We start from the raw sequence: 13,730 nt of genomic DNA, 5'->3' as shown, positions 1-13,730 counted from the left end.
CAGGCCTCCTCCGGCGGCCCTGGGGCTCCAGGGCCTTCCTTCTGCCGGGACCCAGCCACGCACCCCCTCCAGCCCGCGGCAGACACCGACACTCACTCGGTCTGCAGGTTTGCTATCGTCGTCCTCCCGAAGCTGTAAGGGTCCTTGTCTGCCGGGAAGCAGAGACTTAGTGGCAGGGCCGCAGCGCAGGAGCAGGAGGGGCTGGCCTTGGTGCACGGAACTCAGAGGAGAATCAGTGCCCAGTGCAGGGACGCCAGGCCCAGTCGGGGCTCCTGCCTACTGCAAGGTGCCCCCAGCAACTTCTCAACTCACTGTCGCGGGCGAAGGCAGGGGACTCATCTTGCCTTCAGGTGTTCTGTTTTGTTTTGTTTTGAAGATGTTTCAAGAAAACGGCAAACACCCTAAGCTGTTGCCAACTCCAAGGCTGGGCACGAGGGACACCCTAAGTGGGCGCAGGACGGTGTTTCAGGCGGCGGATGCCTGCAGGTACCCGCAGCTGCACTCGGATTCCACTGAGCACCACCGACATCCCCCGGCACCCCCAACTGCTACCTCCTAATTTGGGTGAGAGCGAGAAAGTAGAAAACACCCACCTAAAGTCCCCGGTTCTCTAAGTCTTGGGGTTTTTCCCTACTATTTAGATAGGACTAAAAACTGATATTAGGGGCCCTAGCTCTTATTCCGAGTTTGGGGTACATTTTTCTCCAGATTTTTTTTTGACAGGCAGAGTGGACAGTGAGAGAGAGAGAGACAGAGAGAAAGGTCTTCCTTTGCCGTTGGTTCACCCTCCAATGGCCGCCGCCAGCGCACTGCGGCCGGCGCACCGCGCCTATCCAAAGGCAGGAGCCAGGTGCTTATCCTGGTCTCCCATGGGGTGCAGGGCCCAAGTACTTGGGCCATCCTCCACTGTACTCCCTGGCCATAGCAGAGAGCTGGCCTGGAAGAGGGGCAACCGGGACAGAATCCGGTGCCCCGACCGGGACTAGAACCCGGTGTGCCGGCGCCGCAAGGCGGAGGATTAGCCTAGTGAGTTGGGGCACTGGCCACATTTTTTTCCAGATCTGTAACCAGATGGTCACCTCCAGACACCTTCCCCCACCAGAAAGGCTGGCCACCACGGGCCCCCTCCCGAGAGCTGTGCCCCCCACCCCGGGTCCCAGGCGCGCAGGCAGGGACAGGAGCTCACCCAGCAGGTCTCCCGAGAGGTTGACGGGCAGGATGACGCACAGGGACAGGAGGCTGAGCAGCACCAGCAGGAAGATGATGTGTCTCTGGAAGGACAGGTAGTGGATGGCGTCCTCCCCACACCACTGCAGAATCTGGTCATCGCTGCCGGAGACACAGGCACCACCTTAGCAAGCACAGGACAGGCACCCTGGGGCCTCACCTAGATCACCCCGTCCAGTCCCCACGGCAGTCCTAGAAACTAAGCTCTCTGTGTTTTCACATGTGAAGAAAGCAAACAAGTGGAGGGTCACAGCAGGGCTGCGGTGTACCGGAGCCCGGCCCTTCAGCCCCCTCACCACGCCCAGGGCGGAGGCACGGCCACCACTCCGAGCCAAAGGCGAGGCGTATGAACTGCATCCCAGACTGCACCTCCTGCTCCACAGCCAGACGGCTGCTGGTCTCATCCCGAATGTGGCTGGGATATGTCCAGCCCCAGGCCCCACCCAGTCCCCTGGCTCCCCTCAGGCCACTGGGCGGGAGAGGTGAACCCGGTCTTCCCCTCCTCCAGCCCCAGGGAGGGGAGGCGATCTGCTCCACCCCTCTGTGCCAGTGCTAGGAGGCTCTGGGCCAACTCAGAGTCCAGGCTCGGCCAGCTGCTCAGTCCACCGGCTCTTCCCACAGGCCTCTGTCTCGGGAACAAGCCCTGGCCAACCTGCCCATACACAGCACCCCTCCCCCATCACGTACTGGTTAACCTGACTTACTAAAGCGTGGGTTATCCCCAGCCTCCTCTGCTAGCTGGGGAAACTGAGGCCCAGGGAGAGGGAGTAACCCAGGGTCCTGCAACCCCCATCGTTCATCAATTCTAAGATGCCCTTTTCCTATTTCAACACCTCGTAAATGGGCCGCACCTGCAGCTACAGCTGCTGGTAGCTTAACCGGCTGCATTTTCCTGTTCTTGGTGCTGTGCAACTTAACACACCCCCTAGAAAAAGCCTCCTTAGATGCAAAGGAATGGGGCAAGGGGACAGACCAGGACCCATATCTGGGCCCCCACTCCCAGCTCCTGCCATGAGAGACGACTTTCACTAGCGCTTAATCACCAGCCACATCTTTCAGACTTCTCTCCATGGACCCCAAGTTTTGAGAAAAACCAAATGAGCTTACTGTATTTTATTTCTCCACTTTCCACTACTTCAAAGACATGGAAACCTGCCTAGAAGAGCTTCCGTCCACAAGGGATGTGTTAAATAGAATAATAAGTCATCTTAGGCAGGATTATGACAGAGGAACAGGTGCCAGGGCGGGCGCTGTGGTGCAGCAGGTTACACCTCTGCCTGGGGCGCCCACACCCCCCATCACAGCACCTGGATGGAGCGCTGGCTGCCCCGCGCTTCCCATCCAGCTCCCTGCTGATGCACTTGGGAAGGCAGCAGATGATGGCCCACGTACTCGGGTTTCTGCCAGCCACCCATATGAGAGACCCAGAGGCAGTTCCAGGCTCCTGGCTTCAGCCTGGCCTAACCCTGGCTGTTGAAGACATTTGGGGAGTGAACCAGCAGGTGGAAGATATCTTTCTCTATCTCTATCTTTCTCTCTCTCTCTCTGTATGTGTGTGTGTGTCTTTCCCCTTCTCTGTACTCTGCCTTTCAAGTAAGTAAATAAATCTTAAAAAAAAAAAAAAAAAAAAGATGAACACAGGGTTTCCACTAAATACCTTGACATAAAGTTCATGACCACCTCAAGAACCCATGGGATCCACCTGCAGCTGGGTGGCCCCAAACTGCAGCAGGCTCTACGTGCCCTCCAGCACCGAGGCTCCCATCCTCAAGGCCTCTTTTCCCAGAGACCCCGCTGCTGAGGGCTGCCTGAGTCACCTTTGTTCTCAGCCCCCACGTCCTGTCTGGGACCTGAACTGAGACATATCCAGGAGACTCCATCTTAGGATCAGCACCTCGGCTCTTTCCCCAGCTGGCCAAATACCCAAACAGTCAGGCCCCAGCAGAGGCCCCAACAGCTGCCTGTGGTACTCACTGCAGACGGAAGATGGCAGTCAGCCAGGGGCAGCATCCCTGCAAAGAGAGTGGGGATCAGCTTCCAACACCTGTGCCCGGGAGGCAGGTGTCAGCCTCCTCTTTGATACTAAGTAACCACTTTCCTCCTCTTGTATCTCTGCCCTGTTCCTGCCAGCTGCCCCCGCCCAGTCATGACAGAGAACCAGTCCTTTGCCACTTGCATGCCCTGCCTAGAATTCTTGAGAAAATCTCTCAAGCTCTACAACTTGTAGAATCACTGAAGCCCCAGGTGACATCAGGAGACAGCACACAGGCGCACGTCTGATGGTTTCAAAGTGACTGAAATGAGCGGTGGGACAGAAGAGAAGAGTCCAGCCTATGGCTCTGGACTGCCCCGTGGAGTGGGGTTCAGAGAGGAAAAGGCGTATCTGGGGGTTCTATTGTCCTTCCCACCTTTAATCCTCGCCAGAGAGGTGCTGCTCCTAGTCTGGAAAAAGACAAATATTTGCCTATCATTCATTCAACAATGACTAAGCCCCTGCCAGGTCCCAGTAGAGAACAGAGCTGGAGAAGGCAGGGCCCCTGCCCACACTTGGCTCCTAATCTAGCAGACCAGTCAATAATTAACTGCCACCAGAGTCACAGGTGTGGTAAGAGCCAAAGCCCAGGGGGTGCTGTGCCCGTTTTGCTTTCACATTCATGGAGCTGCAGGCTCCCCCCGGGGATTCTTCCAAGTTCAGAAAGGTGCTTTCCCCAGAACTTGCTACTCAGGGACTAAATTCACTGTGGAACCAAGAGGACAGCTGCCCCCCCCCCCCCCCGCCCATCACCACAGCCAGTCCCCACCCCCAGCCATGACCATGCCTGGGATACCAACCAGCTCATTTTCAAAGTCTTGCTGCCCTGAGGAGGAAGTTGATGACAATCTCTGGTATCTGGACTCACTAGAGACATAAAAGAAAAAAAATTACATTTGTAAAAAAAAATCCAGAAATGATGTCCAGGACTTTGCTGCCTCTCAGGGCTCAGGACCAAAGCCAGCAGCCTCCCATGTGGGAAGTGAGATGAGGGAAATGCTGGTTCCCAGGTGCCGCGCAAAGCTCTGTTACCTGGGGTGATTACACGGGCTCAAAGCCTTCCCTGAGCCCACACCCTTCAGCCTCTGGAACTCGTCCACCTAAAGTGACTTCAAAGTGTTGTCTGCTCACAATGCATTTCATAACATAGCAAATAAAGCTGAAAATGAGTACTGCATTCCCCACATCCAAGACACCACGTGTGTACAGTACGTAACTATTTTATGAACCAGTAAGAAATAAAATCCTGCCAATTAGACTGATCACCACTGATCACAAGATGCATGCCAATGTCAGAGGTGAGAAAATGCCAGCACGCAGACGCTAGAGTTGCTGAGCTGCGGCACCTTGACCGGACCCCCCCCCCCCAGCACCCCGGGAAGATCCCCTGTTCTCTCGGACGTAGAGGCATCTTCTTTTTTATTTTATTTATTTATTTTTTTATTTTTTGACAGGCAGAGTGGACAGTGAGAGAGAGAGACAGAGAGAAAGGTCTTCCTTTGCCGTTGGTTCACCCTCCAATGGCCAGCGCGCTGCGGCCAGCGCACCGCGCTGATCCGATGGCAGGAGCCAGGAGCCAGGTGCTTTTCCTGGTCTCCCATGGGGTGCAGGGCCCAAGCACCTGGGCCATCCTCCACTGCCTTCCCGGGCCACAGCAGAGAGCTGGCCTGGAAGAGGGGCAACCGGGACAGAATCCGGCGCCCCAACTGGGACTAGAACCCGGTGTGCCGGCACCGCTAGGCGGAGGATTAGCCTAGTGAGCCGCGGCGCCGGCCGAGGCATCTTCAATATGTGACTGCTTACTTGTCTCTATTCCCTGCTCCTGGCTCCACAGTCCCTCCTCGAATGGCATAAAACATGACACAACTTCACTTTCAGAGCACTTACCCAGCCATTTTCTCACACTCACTCCACGGGGGAGGGAGGGAGGAAACAGACCCCAGGTGGCGTGGGGACTCGGCAGGGCCTCCTGAAGCCCAGGTGCACTTGGCCTGCTCAAGGCTGAACAGGTCACAGGCACAGCAGACGTGCCAGAAGGTTCTCCCCCAACTTCAAGGTCATCCCCTTGGGCTTTCACCAATGCCAGAAGAGAGAACTTGGGGAAGGAAGTGCACTTACAGACATACCTCCTCTTTCCGGGAGAGAGGGGGACACCCCATGGGCCACACCTCCACAGGAGCCTGTGCAAGCCTCCTCTTTGATACTAAGTAACCACCTTCCCAGCCTCCCTGACTTCTCCCCCACTTGCTTCTTGTTGCTGCATCTGACACAAGATCCGGCATGTGCAACGGCCAGCTGCAGCTGGAAAGTCCGGTTGCACAGAGCAGACCGGGAGTTCTTTCCCACTCAGAGGCAGGGAACAAGCAGGGAACAAAGAGTCGGCGTAGAGCCCGCGATCCCCGCCCTGACCCAGCCGGGCAGCTCCCTACGGCCCAGCTGCTCTCCATAACGCGCTCCGCCAGCCCCCGCCCTGAGTCCTGGACAGAAAGCAGGATTCCCTCAGTTACCCCGAAAGCCCTAAGGGAACAGTTTCCTCAGTCACAGCCACGGCCCAGCCAGAAAGCCCCGAGAGAGCTGGGCCCCTGGGCCTTGATTTGTGTAGGAGCACAGTGAAGGCAACGGGGTGACCTCAGGGTCTGAGGCGAGGAGTGGACAGGACACAACCTCAGGGAACACAGGCTACTGCCACGGTCAAGTGTGGGCGCTGGCTGCACAGCGGGCCTTGCAAGCACCCGGCCCACTCCAGAGTATGTGTGTGTGTGGTGTGTGTGTGTGTGTGTGTGTGTATCTAACACATACACAGAGACACACACACGCCCACAGCGTAGGCTCCCTGCCTTTCTTACCTGTCTGTTTCTGACACCAGGGCGATGCGGCCATAATCCCAGAATCTCCTTCTAATGATGGAAAAAACCCCGATTAAAATCTAGAAGCAGAAAAGAAACCAAGTCAAAATCCATCCGACGGCTTCTAACAGAGGAGACCCCTGCCCAGGCTCAGCAGGGCTAGCAGGAGGTCACCCAGGCCCAGAGAGGGCGTCTAGCTACCCAAGGTCACACAGCCCAGGGGCCTGATGTGCTGCTCCCAGCACCCAGGCGCTCAGTGCTAGAGCCTGCCCAGCCAAGCGCATCAGCTCTGTGCTTTGCTCTCAAGGCAGTGTCAGCACTGAGGCCCTGACCCACCGCCAGCAGGCCCTGAGCCAGGGGGCAGGGTTGGCCCCCTCCTTGCATAATTTCATTTTTAGTTAAGAACAGAGGTAGCAGAGCATCCCCAGGCTGAGCCAGGAGTGGCCCGGTTTCTCCGAATTCAGGTCTCCCACAGGCAGCTCAGCTCAAGGTCTCTCTTTATCCCCTGGTTCTAGAAATCCACAAATTCCAGCCTGCTCCCCACTCCCACCTCGGCTCTCTGACCAGGGAGGTGGAAAGGGACCCCAAAATTAGCTCCAGTCAGAAACTGGGGTTTTAAGGGGAGGGTCGCATCTCCAGGTGAATCAGGAAGTCAGTGCTGGTCGCTCAGAGGCAGGTGAGTCATGGCAGCCTGCCTGGGACAGCTGCTGTCTTGGCACATGGGGTGTGGACACCTCCCACACGTCCGTGTTCCCCAGGCCCTCCTGGCCCTGTCGCCTCCCCCACAGTCCGCTAGGTTCCTGCAGTACAAACCCACCCAGCCCAGCTCACTGCACCAGAAGGGGACACTCTCGAGCCCTTCTGTAGCCATACCATCTCCGCCAGGTCCCCTCTCCCGACTCTGTCGTCACCCTGGAGACCTGGGCCACCCCCTCCATGAATCCGACTCCCAAATCCACCGCCAGCGCCCTGCCTGGCCCTGCTTCTCCACCAAGATTGATGTATACCACAGGGCTCTCCGCTGACAGCAGACTGGAGCTCTGAGAAATGGGTCCGTGTGGTACGGACAGAGCCCTTTTCCAGGAAAGCAAAGTGGGTGGCCTGCAGGTCCCCAGTCCGGAAAGGAGCAACAATGCAGCAAAACTCTAATGTGATCATGTGGTTCTTACACCCAGGAACAAAACACAGGAAGAGAAGGGGAACCCCCTGCCCCCTTCTGATGAACATGTTTGAGGCCAGCAAACTTGTGACCGCTGCCCTTCCTTCCTGCCTCTGAGGGCCCCGTTCCCTCAGGAACTCCCCCTTACTCCCCCTCCCCAGCTCCCCCCACCCAGCCTCCGTTCCATGTTAGGAGATGGCATCAGGAGTGCCCGACCCTCCCACAGGCATCTGGGAACAGCAAGTGCACTTTAACCCCAGGAAGCCCCAACTAGCCAGGGCCGTACAAGGAAGAACATATTTCAAATTGAGGGGCTCTCTGTGAACAAAAGGTTTATGCTGAACGAGGACTGAGGTCAACTCTGAGACACAGGGCCCCAAGGGATCCTAGAGGGGAACTGGTGGTGACGCTGACACCTGCAGTGCTCTGAGACGGACCCTCCCCAAGGGCCTTGGAGCAATCCAGGGGCGGCTGGATGTCTTCTCCACATCCAGGGCTTGGCCAGACCTCTCCAAAATTCTCCTGGGTAGGAATCGTTACCTCCATTTTCCTAACAGCTGGAATGCAGCAGAACTGGGACGTAAGCCCAGGGATGTGTGTCTGACTCCTCACCCGTGTCTCCCCCAGAGCCCTGGCTGGAGGATTCAGACAGACGAGTAAAGAGGGGACCTGCCCACCCAAGCTCTCACCAGGAAGCAGCTGACGTCTATGAGCAGGACGGTGGGGACGCCGCCGAAGGTGACCCCCTGCAGCACGGTGCTGTTTTTGGCCGAGTTGTAGCAGTAGGAGTCGTTGGGCTGGTCCCCGAGGCCCAGGCGCTCCCGGATGGACACGGCCTGGGGCTGCCACAGATCCAGAAATGGGGAGTCGGTCATGGCGCCTGCCCTCCCTGGAGAACAGAACGATGCAGGTGGTCAGGGCTGGAGCTGCTCCGTGGCTCCTGCAGGGGCCGGCAACCCAGGACCAGGGAGAGCTGGACACTGGCCCTTCGCGTGCCTGGCAGTGGCCGCAGAGAATAGTTCCATTGTAGGAAGAGTCCCAGAGAGTCAGATGGCCGGCGCAAATGGCTCACTCGAGACACAGTGGGCGGATCTCCAGGAAGGCAAACAGGGAGAAAGGAGGTGGCAGGGACAGAAGTTGTTGGAGTTCCTCTGGCCTCAGGGACTGCTGCTGGGGTCCTGTGGGACAGGGGCTGGGGACACGAAGGCAGGGAAGAGGACAACACAGATGCGACCCAGGGGGAGGGAGCAGCGAGGCTGATGTTGATCCGTCGGAGCCACAGACAAGACCTCACTCACTGCTGCTGTCACAGGACATCAGAGGTGGGGCCTCAGGGATGGGCCAATCCCATGCACCTGGAAACTGCGGCTCAGAGTTTGACAAACCAGCCCCAAGATAGAACAGAGTCTCAACCAGTTCCCAGACAACACACTCTTTTCCTTCCACACCAGGCGACTCACAAACAGGTGTGAACTCACTGAGACCAAGCACCTGGCTTCAGAGGGGGCAGCCAGAGAGCATGAGAGGACAGTGGAGAAGGCAGAGGGGGCAGCCAAGGGCGTGGACGGGGACAGGAAGGAAGTCTCAGGCCCTCCTCAAGGGCTCCAAGAAGGCCCCGTATTTCCAAAGCGAACACAGCTGTTGACAACACACGGGCAGGTGCACCCACCCACAGGAAGTGCAGGAAGCATGGGTGGGTAGGTGGCAGCCCCAAGGGCATGGGAGGGCTGCCCGGAAGGCCGAGTCACTTTCTCAGGCGCTGTAGGTGGCAGGGGTCGTGACGGCAGGGATGTGAAGCATGACAGGCAGCTTCCCTCCCCGCAACCCCACCAGGGGCACCACTGGGATGCAGCACTGCGCCCGTGCTGAAGTCAAGGCCTGTCCCACACTTCCCAGACGCTGCCGGGGCAGGTCCATGAGAGAGGCCCTCAGCGGGAGCCGAGAAAGGCGAAGGCAGCGCTGGCCACCTCCGGAGCCGGGAGCCGGGAGCCTGGCCCCGGGCCTGCCACTCGTGTCCTGCGATCCCAGCCTCCACAGCCGTCCCTGCCCCGAGGGGGACAGGGGCACTGCCCTTCTCCAGCTTAAGGGTCCTGGATGGAAACCCCCTCCGCACATTCCCCCTGCGCAAACGTAGGACTCAGATGCCCCCATGGAGCTCCTGTGCCCCCCAGTGGGCTCCCTCCTCCCTGGGTCTCCCCTAAACTCACAGAAGTGGCTCCCTTCGGTGGGTGCACCCCTGAGCTGCCCACTCCTCCTCACCCACAGCACCCACGGCTGGGGGCCCTGCTGGGGCGAGAGGAAGGGTCCTCACCTCCGGATGCACAGGTGGCTGTGGGCTTCAGCGAGACCTCCAGGTCAGGCCTCACGCAGGCCCCAGGACTGCGGCTGCTAGGGAGGACTTTGCTCCCGAGGCCAGAATCAGGGACTCAGCTGAAAACAGGGAAGGCTTGAAAAGTGAGTGGAAAGGAAAAAACACCCTCACCAAATGCTCACAGAGGGCGCACTGTCCCCAGCAGGCCGCGGCGGCCGGGGCGGTGCCGGGTGGGGGCCAGGGCCCTTGGTCGAAGCTGCTTCCTGCGGTGGCAGAGGGGCGGGAAGGCAGGCCGGCCTGCGCCTCCTCTCAATCACTTCGCTCTGGCCCAGCAGGCTCCCCAACGTGGGCTTAACAAGTTTGATGAGAAACAGGCAGGGAAGCCGGCCTGGCCCCCGGACGCAGGCACCAGGGGAGGGCACGCCTTTGGGGGTCCACTGCGTCTCTCAGACCTTTCAGCCAGGGCACAGCCCATCCCTGACCCCGAGACGGACGACGTGTCCAGACTCTGCTGAGGCATCTGGGCCCCTCTGGCTAGCATGGGCCACACTGTGGGTCTTCCCCAGCGGGCTCAGCCCCCGCCCCCACCGACACTGCTGCGTGTGTGTGAACCACGTGGGAATGCCAGTCACTACCCGTGCCTTCCAGAAAGCATGCATCTCTTCTTCTGTCATCGCCGCCCCAACTTATGCCCCAAGGTGAAGCCAAGAGTTGCTTTCTGAACTCGGGCCCCCAACCCAAAGCTCAGCCCAGGAGCACCCAAGAGGCTGACTGTGGCCTGCAGAATAGGGCTGAACCCAACAGCTCTTCTCAACTTGCCAAGTAAGTAAACCAGCACCACGCACCCTGTCCACCTGAGCCGGCAGCAAGGCCCAGCTCTAAGCTCACTGGGCGATCTCCAAGCCTCCCTTCCAGAAACACGAGCAACAGGCTGCAGCAAGTGTGGGGGCATTACAGGTTCTGGCAAAAACGGCCCTGTGCCAACTCCGGGCACCTGGATCACCACCAAGTCTTTGAATTTCCTTAGCAGCTCTGGCCCTTCTGCCTCAGAAGCTCATTCTAATCTTGCTTCACAAAGTTGCAAACACAAACTTCTCCTGTGCACTGTCATGAGCAGGAGCCTGCACTTGAACCTGGAGCAGCAGGTGGTGCAGACCCAGGAGGCAGCCCGGCCTGCTGCGGGTTCTGTGAGCAGGCTCTGGGGTCGGGTCTCAGCATCAGGCGCCACTCAATCAGCTTAACCACTCCCGGCCTTGGCTTCCTTCTCCATAAAAGGGGAGTCATGGGCTTTTTCTGATGCTGCTGCCGGCCCACACCTGAGACAATCCTTGTAAAGCACTCAGCTCTGGGCCTGGCCCCACCTCTCAGGCTAATAGAAATGCAGCAGCAAACAGGGGCCCCCAAAAACCCAGACAGGCATCTGCCCCAACAGTAAGCAGGTGACAGGGGTACATGGAGGGAAAAGGAGGGTTTGGCTTTTGTCCACATCCACCTTAAGGTACAGCAGGCCTGAGGGTGCCCTGGCAGGGGTCAGAGGAGAGAAGGAAGACAGAGGGCCATAGGGGAGGGGAAGGAGGGCTACTTTTCCCCTGGGGGTGACCGTGAGTGTCCACAAGCCTCGGCAGCCAGGCAGGGAAGCCCCAGGATGCTTCCTTGTGTCCCCCGCGTGTGAACTGGTGACCACCATCTCCCAGCTTAGCTCCAAACCCTCAACAGGTAGGAGCAGGACAAAGCCATGGGCCATGGGGGCTGAGCGGCCGCGCGGGCAGAGATCGGGGAAGTGCAGGTCCCCGCACAGCGGCCCCCTGCCCTTCAGGGCGCCTGGGGTGGACCAGGTGCTAGAACCTCTGCGGATTCGGTTTCTGGGCAGAGCGCCCCTCGTTCTCCCTGCTGACCTTCCCCTCCCCAAAAGCCCGGCCTCCCGCCCCCGGCCGCGGCAGGGCTGCAGGCAGCGGCCACGAAGGGCCCGAGCCATCCCCGCGTCAGCAGGCTCCTCGCCCGCCCGGCCTCTTCCCAACCCTGCCTCGCCCAGGGTTGGGAACGGAAAAACACCCGGGGTCGTGCTCCTGGCCCGGTGGCAAGGTCCGACTCCAGCCCACAAACCCCAGAGACGGGACTGGGGAAGAGGCAAGATCGGCCGCCAAGGCGGAGAGCCGCAGCCTCGGAGAAGCTGTCAGGGGTCCCGAGGAGCGCGGGGCCGAACGCGGGGCGCCCCGGAGTCCCCCTGGCTGGCAAGCGCGGAACGCCGAGGCTGGCGGCAGACCCCGGGCTCCGGCGGCTGCTTCCTGCCCCTCCCCGGCGCCCCTTCCACTTTACCTGCGGCGGTGGCAGCGGGGGCAGATGTCCTTCCGCACCTGGCCGGGCGGGGCGACGTCCCCACCACTTAAAAGTTACAAAGTGAAACTCGGACGTCTCCTGCACATGCGCACAGCCGCGGCCGCCTCTAGCCCAATTTGGAGCCTGAGCCTGAGCCTGAGCCTGAGTCTGAGCCTGCGCCCGCGCCCGCGCCCGCGCCCGAGCGGCCCCAACGCCCCTCTCCGCCGTGTGCTGGCGTCCAGGGGCTAGGACCCCGGCGCACGCGGCGCGGGAAGGTCCCTGTGTTGCTCTGAATTTCGCCGACGGGCTCTGGGTCCCGCGCTGGTGGGCGGAGGTCGGGGAGCTCTGTCTGCAACGCCGCTGGGGCAGCCCCTGCAGTTGTCAGGAGCGGGGACCGTGGAACCCTGAGGCCCAGCATCCGGCCCCCGACGCGGGCCGCCGCACGGCCAGAGCTCCCCGGAGCCGAGCCAGGGGCGCTCAGCCCCGTCCAGCCCCATGGCTCCGCGCGCTCCCGGCACGGTAGCCGGGTCGTGGGCTGCCTCATTAGCCTCCGTCCCGGGGTGCACGCCACGCACGCTTGGGTTCCCGCATCCGCAAAACAAGGGCTCAGACCAAAGCTTCCTCCCAGCGCCTTCCCCGCTCCCCACTCCCCACGTGGGCAGCTCTGCAGCTTCCCTGACCTCTCTCTGTTTCTCAGCTTTCATCTGTCACTGGAATGATAAAAATACCCTCCTTGCTGCCTGTCCCTGATCCCCGCACCGGCCGTGCCGGGGGAGGGGTGCCTCTCCGCCCCCCCCCCTCAGTTCCTCTCTGTCCCATCCACCTCCTCCCCTCCCCCAAGCCCTAGCCGCTAGGCACGCCCCTGAGTGTCCCTTCTGCCCCTGTCCCTGGTGTCTCCCCACTCCTGCTGTTCCCACCTGCCCCAGGACCCCACCAGGTTCGTGGGTGTGGCCCCCTGGACTTGCCCTGGCTTCTCAGACTGCACCTGTCCAATCTTCTCCCCCTCCCCGAGTGTCCTCCCCCGCCCCCACTTCCAGGACAGTGCCAGCCTGCCTGGTCAGCGTCCTGGATCCGGGGACTGGGAGGATGGGCCTGACTTAACCCTCTTCCCCACTGTCCACCGACGGCTTGCCCCACTTGCCTTCTCTGCCACCCTGGGCAGCTTTCCTGCTCTGGGGGAGTGGGCACAAACTTCTGATGGAGGTGCAGCACCTGTCTGTCCCTCGGGCCCGGAAGGCAGAAGTGTCTGTCTAGGAGGTAGTGACAGGGCCAGACTCCTAGGCAGGGGTCTCTCTGAGCAGCCTCTGCTCACACCAGCCCCCTGCCTGCCTCATTTCAGCAAGGACCTGCCCACATGGCAGCCCTCTGCGGAATCTCACACTCAAACAAAAAGCTGGGCCTGCCCCTCACCAAGACAGAGCCAGCAGGTGGTAGTCAGCCCCACAGGGCAGAGCTGCCTGAGGCCACTGTGTGGACCTGGCATTCTTTCCCTTGCTGGACTGAGCCCTGGACTGGTGTGCAGAGGGCTCCTGGGGAGGTGGCCCACGGTGGCTCCCGGCCTGGGGAGGCCTTGTCCAGAGAGCAGCCCAGCTCCCTTGCCTCTCTCTCCCCGTAGTTTAGGCTTGCATAGCTAAAACTCTCATCGTTTTGTTCATTCCTTCAACAAATTTTGGTTTTGAACCTGCCAGGAACTGGGTGTTGTCTTGGCACAAGGACATTGCACAGATGGGCTGAGCTTGTGGAAGCACACACCTGCGGGGGTAGAGTAAATGGTTAAGCTACGAGATGGAGGAAATGTGTGCAGTACTCAGTGCCACAAAGCAGACAAACTGGAGGATA

The 13,730-nt window shown here is 59.9% G+C and overlaps 1 protein-coding gene across 2 annotated transcripts in view; it reads right to left on the bottom strand.

Moving 5' to 3' along the window:
* The window catches only part of TMEM63A (transmembrane protein 63A), a 33,159-nt gene extending 21,135 nt beyond the window's left edge, over nucleotides 1–12,024 (bottom strand). Inside the window, exons 1-8 of one of the 2 annotated variants that reach the window (XM_070055402.1) lie at nucleotides 11,892–12,024; nucleotides 9,576–9,694; nucleotides 7,954–8,153; nucleotides 6,106–6,185; nucleotides 4,060–4,126; nucleotides 3,202–3,239; nucleotides 1,187–1,329; nucleotides 97–148 (exon numbers count right to left, since the gene is read on the bottom strand). In XM_070055402.1, coding sequence (XP_069911503.1) covers nucleotides 97–148; nucleotides 1,187–1,329; nucleotides 3,202–3,239; nucleotides 4,060–4,126; nucleotides 6,106–6,185; nucleotides 7,954–8,139 — 566 coding nt within the window. In that variant the 5' untranslated portion in view covers nucleotides 8,140–8,153; nucleotides 9,576–9,694; nucleotides 11,892–12,024. The remainder of the gene's footprint in view (nucleotides 1–96; nucleotides 149–1,186; nucleotides 1,330–3,201; nucleotides 3,240–4,059; nucleotides 4,127–6,105; nucleotides 6,186–7,953; nucleotides 8,154–9,575; nucleotides 9,695–11,891) is intronic. The other variant, XM_070055401.1, reaches the window with a different exon arrangement.
* Nucleotides 12,025–13,730: the final 1,706 nt, after the last annotated feature.

The sequence above is a fragment of the Oryctolagus cuniculus genome, chromosome 13 (assembly GCF_964237555.1).
Source record: "Oryctolagus cuniculus chromosome 13, mOryCun1.1, whole genome shotgun sequence".
NCBI lineage: Eukaryota > Metazoa > Chordata > Mammalia > Lagomorpha > Leporidae > Oryctolagus > Oryctolagus cuniculus.
The sequence above is the reverse complement of the archived record's forward strand: the minus strand, read 5'-3'. Positions and strand labels throughout refer to the sequence as shown.